General features: G+C 41.2%; 1 protein-coding gene across 1 annotated transcript in view; it reads right to left on the bottom strand.

Annotated features, from left to right (window-relative positions):
- Positions 1–6,855, bottom strand: part of L2HGDH (L-2-hydroxyglutarate dehydrogenase) — a 29,857-nt gene that overhangs the window by 13,008 nt on the left and 9,994 nt on the right. Inside the window, exons 5-6 of the mRNA XM_023514528.1 lie at positions 1,821–1,983; positions 155–189 (exon numbers count right to left, since the gene is read on the bottom strand). Of these exons, the coding sequence (XP_023370296.1) occupies positions 155–189; positions 1,821–1,983 (198 nt within the window). The remainder of the gene's footprint in view (positions 1–154; positions 190–1,820; positions 1,984–6,855) is intronic.

Genomic DNA, 6,855 nt, shown 5'->3' with positions numbered 1-6,855 from the left:
GGGGCCGGAGCCCTACTCACTGAGCCACAGGCACCGCCCTAGTTTTACATTAAATTTCATTCAATGTTTTAAAATACAGCAACGTCAGTTAATTCATGTTTTAGAAAAGGGGAGGGAATGAAAGTAAACAACGGTTTTGTTGAAGAATCTTTACCTTTGTATTCTTTATAAGAATTGGATATTTCATTCCTGAAAAGAAAAAAAATTGGTAAAAGATCTATGTTTAGCACCACAAGGCCAACTATTTGAACTGTTATACTAGTAACAAACTTAAATGACTTCTTTCTCATAACCATGACTGCACCTTACTTTTCATTCTGAAGCTTTTTACCAAATAATAAGATGAAACTAGTTCATATCTGACAATATATAAAACGCTAGCATATTTCTAGCTTGTTTTATTTATTTAAACTCATCTAATCTATGCTTATTAAACCATTTCCCTCCTCTGGTCCAACACAGGCGGTCCCAGTTTTTCTCTAAAGTATGATCCTGGAAATCGTGCTGTACAGTGGATTATCATTAAGTACTTACTTTCCCACTGGACTAGAAGCTATGGTAGGAGAAACTTGTGTTCAAGTGCGGTTACGTGATTCCTTACAGGTTCGAGGTTGTTTAGAGAAGAAAGAGTTATCATGACACAAAAACTTCTCATAATAAACTGCCCATTTGCAAAATTAGTTCACACTCAGATACACTGGCTTTCAGTCTTATAAAAGCACATGAATGGCGAATGAAGACTACAATCTACCTGTAATAGAAATGTGATTCATTTATGCTACCTACCTATGACAACCTTAATGATTTTAAAATTTCCTTATCATCTCAGAATTCAGAAGGACACTGAAAGAATGATTCCGATGAGCTAGATACCCTTAAAAACTCAACATGGAAGAAAAAGCAGAGCACTACTTTTCTTCTCCTTCAAATTTCCCAATAGCAAATAGGAGCTTACAAATCTTTCATTCCATTAAAAAAAAAAAATTAATGTTTTCTAAGCAAAACAAAACAAACTCTAAGTATAGAGTTAGATTTAGTTCCCCTTGAATAGGGAAGGGGAGGTAGTTCAGCATGGCCAAGCCATTTTATGACCTTGGGCTTTCATTCTGAAACTTGGGTGTATATAAGAATTACTAAAGGCTTATTCCAGGACAATCTGATTCAGTAAGTCTGGGTGATGCTAAAATCTGCATTTTTAACAAGCAATGCCAACGGATTCTGACGCTAACCCATGGTGTAGGGAATGTTTGGGGGCTAATTTTCTATAAACAGTCTTGCCAGATTTTAGCACCAGTCAGAAGTGTCTGATCAGTGCCTACTTTTATTGCACAAGACCTTCCAAAGTCCCGATTCTCCCACATCCATCTCACCCCTGACCCTTGACTCTCTGTACCCACATCTCTACCCACTGTAGCCTAGCTCTTATAGCCCTCCCACCAGCCCTACTCCAGACAAAAATAATACCAAGTTTTTTTAAGAAGTCAGTTCAAGTACAGTCATCCCTCAGAATCCATGGAGGACAGGTTCCAGGAACTCCACTGATAGCCAAATCCACAGATGCCTAAGTCACTCAATGAAACATGGCATCGTGTTTGCATATAACCTACACATATTCTCCACATACTTTAAATCATCCCTAGATTACTTATAATGTAAATGCTACACAAACAGCTGTTATATATTTTTTAAGTCTGAATTATCCTTACTTTTTATTGGTTTTTATTTTTTTTACTGAGTATTTTCAATGCCTGGGAAATATGGATATGGAACAGACGTGGAACCATGGACTGTATTCAACAGAAAAGACATGGATGGCTCACCATCTTTACTTCTAGAAGGGCTTTCTTTAGCCATTTCAATATCTTTTACTTCGAAGTTGGTCAAGACAGAGCCACCTGCTTCTTGGAAATCCTGGGCAAACGACAAAGCCACCTGCCGATAGTCCACAATGCCAGTATATGGACAATCAATAGCCATCAGACCCTGGGACAGAATTAGGAAAAAATACACATTATATAAATACATGTCTAACAGATAAAAATACCAAAACAGATAAATAAGGAAATTTCTATAATTAGGAAACAGTTTTCTCCCTTAATTGTGTCAGGCTCTTCCTGCTCCTTCTGTTTCTCCCTCAGCTTATCTGATTCTCATCCAAGTCGTATCTGATTCCGAGTCACGTTCTGTTTCATCACACATGTCGTATGTCGTGCACATTCCCTGGGAACTCAGAGAATTGTCCTAGCTATTCACAGTGTTTGCAAAGCATTGTTTCAATGTGCTGCAGACTCTATTATCAAGGCCACAAGTACAGAATGGAGATTTTTAATGTGGTTAACCCAAACTTTCTCTTCGGGTTAATATGACAAATAGCTTGGTCTTTTTTGTTTCTATTTTTGTCTCTCAAGACACATCCAAACTCTTTTGGTGATTCTTGTTAATAGCACCATTTTCTGTCACCTTATTGAATACATGAGTCTCTCAATCAATTTCTCCTAAGAGGGTAGGCTGCCTCCCAGGATTACTAACATCCAGCTAATAAGGAGTTCAGAAACTGAACTACTAATTTCACCAACATCTGCAAACTTTGATGTTTTCCTGACAGTCTTGTTTCCAGAACATGAAAGCATCTACCAAGTATAGGAAATCATTCCCTCTGTTTCGATAGCCTTGATACACAAGGGGTATTGAATGCATACTTTACATTAGACCTAGTCACTGCCCAATAATCCCTAAATTCACAGTGTGGTAACTAAAACTCAGCTTCAACCCATACATGGAATTCTGAGTAACTTTGAAACCTAACTTAGGATAATAGCAAGAATGTGTTCCATAAAACCTTCCTTACCTAGCATAAAACTATGTGACAAGTATGACAGCAAGAGGGATAAAAACTGTAATGCTGTAAAGTGCTTTGTTCTGGATCAACAGTTTTTGGAATCCCAAGTATCCCAAATATCTTCCTTACTCATCTTTTACTCTTACTCAGCACAATGCCCGACCCATACAAGGCATTCAAATATTTAAGAAAAGAAATGAACTGGACTGTGGGTTTTTTTTGTTTTTACTTTTTTGAGACAGAGTCTCACCTTGTCGCCCAACAGCGCACATCAACCTCAAACTCTTGGGCTTAAGAGATCCTCTTAAGTCAGCCTCCCAAGGAGCTGGGACTACAGGCGCCCACCACAATGCCTGGCTGTTTGTAGAGACAAGATCTGGGTCTTGCTCAGGCTGATCTCAAACTCAAGAGCTCAGGCAATCCATCAGCCTCAGCCTCCCAGAATACTAGAATTACAGGGAAGAGCCACTGTGCCTGGAGAGCTGTTCTTAAATATACGCTCTTTCTCCCAGAAACTCCAGATCTTCTCTAAAGGGTTTCCCTTTTCTTTCTCTTTCCCATCTTGGCTTTGCCCCACCCATATATGTGTACTGGGGAAAAGCACAGAGGGTCACCATGGCCAAGCAACACCATTCCCAGCCCCAGGACTAGTTGCAGGGCCAGGGCAGCCCAGTCTCTGTGAAGCAGGAGGCTGGCTGTGCAGTGACCAGGTCAGCAGATCAGAGCCTAAAAGCTGAAGCCATGGTAGGTCAGGTGGCTAAAATAGAACCAGGTACACAGGACACAGAAAGCTTGGAGAACTCAGTCATGGCACAGAGGAACAGATGAACATGTGACTGGAACTGTGTTAAAGAAAAGACAGAAGGATCAGCAGAGCCCAGATCAGAGGGAACAGTCAGGAGCTGCCAAGAGTTATCTCATGCCTGTAATCCCAGCACTCTGGGAGGCCAAGACAGGCAGATTAGCTGAGCTCAGGAGTTTGAGACCAGCCTAAGCAAAAGCGAGACCCATCTCTAAAGCTAGCTGGACATTGTTCTGGCCACCTGCGGTCCCAGCTACTTGGGAGGCTGAGGCAAGAGAATTGCTTGAGCCCAAGAGTTTGAGGTTGCTGTGAACTATGACATCATGGCACTCTACCCAGGGCAACAAAGTGAGACTCTGACTCAAAAAAAAAAAAAAAAAAAAAAAAGAGTTATCCTCCAAAGTCAAAGTTTTACAGAAGTAGTTTAAAATTTTTAAAGAGCCTCCCCCTAGTCATACTTAGTTTCTTCTTCTTTTTTTTTGGAGACAGTCTCACTTGATCACCCTTGGTAGAGAGCTGTGACATCTTAGCTCACAGCAACTTCAAATTCTTGGGTTCAGTGATCCTTCTGCCTCAGCCTCCCAATTAGCTGAGACTTACAGGCACCCTTCACGATGCCCGGTTGTTTTTAGAGATATGGTCTCACTCTCGTTAAGGCTGGTCTTGAACCAGTGAGCTCAGGCAATCCACCCACCTCAGCCTCCCAAGTGCATGAATTACTGGAGTGAGCCACCATTGCCTGGCTTATAAGTTTTCTTCGTAGAAGGACCTGGTCCAAGAAACCCTTCAGAACTGCCCTTATAAAAGTTTTGCCAGAGGCCGTGGGAGAAAAGAAATGATCCTGCACCATGGAAAATTTTCCCACTAATTCTGTTAAGAGTTGGTAAGGCGGGGGGAGAAAGGAGGAATTCACTTAAGAAACTTATGAAATAGGCTTGGCACCTATAGCTCAACCGGCTAAGGCGCCAGCCACGTACACCTAAGGTGGCGGGTTCAAATCCCCAGCCCGGACCTGCCAAACAACAATGACGGCTGCAACCAAAAAATAGCCGGGCGTTGTGGTGGGCGCCTGTGGTCCCAGCTACTTGGGAGGCGGAGGCAGGAGACTCGCTTGAGCCCAGGAGTTGGAGGTTGCTGTGAGCTGTAATGCCACAGCACTCTACCCAGGGGGACAGCTTGAGGCTCTGTCTCAAAAAAAAAAAAGAAACTTATGAAATAATCAGACTATATTTTCCGTTATATAATGCCCCCCTAAATACATGTAAACACTAACAAACAAAGCTTGGCATTATATAAAGTGTATAATTCTCTGGAGACCTCCAAGAAAAGTAGGATATATCTCTTACTCTACTCATTCAGTGTTCAAGGTGGGAGTTCATCTCTGAGAAGGTTTTCATAAATCCTTGGACTGAGCTAAAACCGGCCCCTTAGACTGATACAAGACAAAGTACCTACCAGCTCTATCAGAATACTTATCACTATGTTAAAATGACACCTTTTGGCTCGGTACCTGTGGCTCAAGCAGCTAAGGCACCAGCCACATACAACTAAGCTGGCAGGTTCAAATCCAACCTAGGCCCACCAAACAATGATGGCTGCAACAAAAAATAGCCAACTGTTGCAGTGGGTGCCTGTAGTCCCAGCTACTTGGGAGGTAGAGGCAGGACAATCGCTTGAGCCCAGGAGTTGGAGGTTGCTGTGAGCTGTGACACCACTGCACTCTACCCAAGATGACAGCTTGAGGCTCTGTCTCAAAAAAAAAGAAAGAAAAAGACCCCTTCTGCTGCACTCCAGCTCCCTTCAGGCTGACAGCCATGCCATCTGTCTTCATACCAGCAGTGCCCATCACTGTGTTTGGCACGTGGTAAACCAGAAAATTTTAGTTGAACCAAACAGGAAAAAAATACCAATTTGGAATCAGATCTTGGGCTGGGAAACTCTTCAGGAACTTTGTGACCCTGATGTTACTGAAAGCTCAACACCTGCTCCCAAGGCTGCAGCTGTGGCAGGAATGATTTGAGGAGGAGAGGAAGATTTATTAATTTGTTGGCAAAATGATGAGGATGGAGAGTCCTGTCATAAAGTGCCATCGTCCTGACAAGTAGAAATATAGAACTTTTAAGGAGCGGGAGAGGTTTCCGCTTTAGGCTATTTTAACCGTAGTTGAAGGTACAGACCGACCCCTTCTCCAGCACAGACAATCTCCTGACCTATGCTCCAACCAAAGGGCCAGGGGGTTTCAAAGAGACAGAAAAACATTTTTGCTTTTTTAGACCCTTGCCTCTGTTACTGTATACATCATGACTAAATCTACATTGGAGTCAATACCTTAAGTGTAATTTTTTTTTTCTTTTTAATGCCAATCTTAAAATTTGAAAGAGTCTTTCATTAGGAAATAAAAATAACAGCATGTTAAAAACTGGCATGGCTTTTTGAACAAAGTTATAAATTGTTTCATTCTCAAAGGTAATACTTCATACAAACATGTTAGTGAGATTTTTTCTGTCAGTTCAAATTTGAAAAAAAAAAATTTCTTTAGCTTGGGCAGTAGCTTACACCCGTAATCCTAGTACTTTGGGAGGCTGAGGTGGATAGATTGCTTGAGCTCAGGAGTTTGAAACCAGCCTGAGAAAGAAGAGACCCTATCTCTACTAAAAATGGAAAATTAGTCAGGTCCCAGCTACTTGGGAGGCGGAGGCAAGAGAATCACTCGAACCCAGGAGTTTGAAGGAGCTAGGCTAATACTACTGTATCCCAGCCTGGACAATACAGCAAGACCCTATCTCAAAAAAACAAAAAAGTAAAGTATCAGGAAAGGAGCAAATATAAATCTTGGGAAGAGAACAAACATAACTCTAATACCCTACTTATCTTAACAGAAACATGAAAAAGTCCCCAAATGTTTCATACAAAACCAATTTAATAGAATTGTTTACACAAATATAATAATCATATATTATATATTATTATTCTTTTAATTTTTTGTCAACCAAAAAATTGTCTTACCTGGCTGAGGTAAGACAATCGCTTGAGCCCAAGAGTTTGAGGTTGCTCTGAGCTATGATGCCAGGGCACTCAATCTCAGGGTAGCTAAGACTGTCCCTTGGTGTGTGTGTGTGGGGGGGGGGAGCGCATAAATAAATAAATATATATATACACACACATATATAAAGTCATCATATATTTTTTTCCCCCGTTTTTTCTTTTTTTTTTT

This window comes from Otolemur garnettii, unplaced genomic scaffold (genome assembly GCF_000181295.1).
Source record: "Otolemur garnettii isolate 467f Iridium unplaced genomic scaffold, OtoGar3 scaffold00054, whole genome shotgun sequence".
Classification (NCBI taxonomy): Eukaryota; Metazoa; Chordata; class Mammalia; order Primates; family Galagidae; genus Otolemur; species Otolemur garnettii.
Note: the sequence above shows the minus strand (reverse complement) of the source record. Positions and strands in the feature narration are given on the sequence as shown.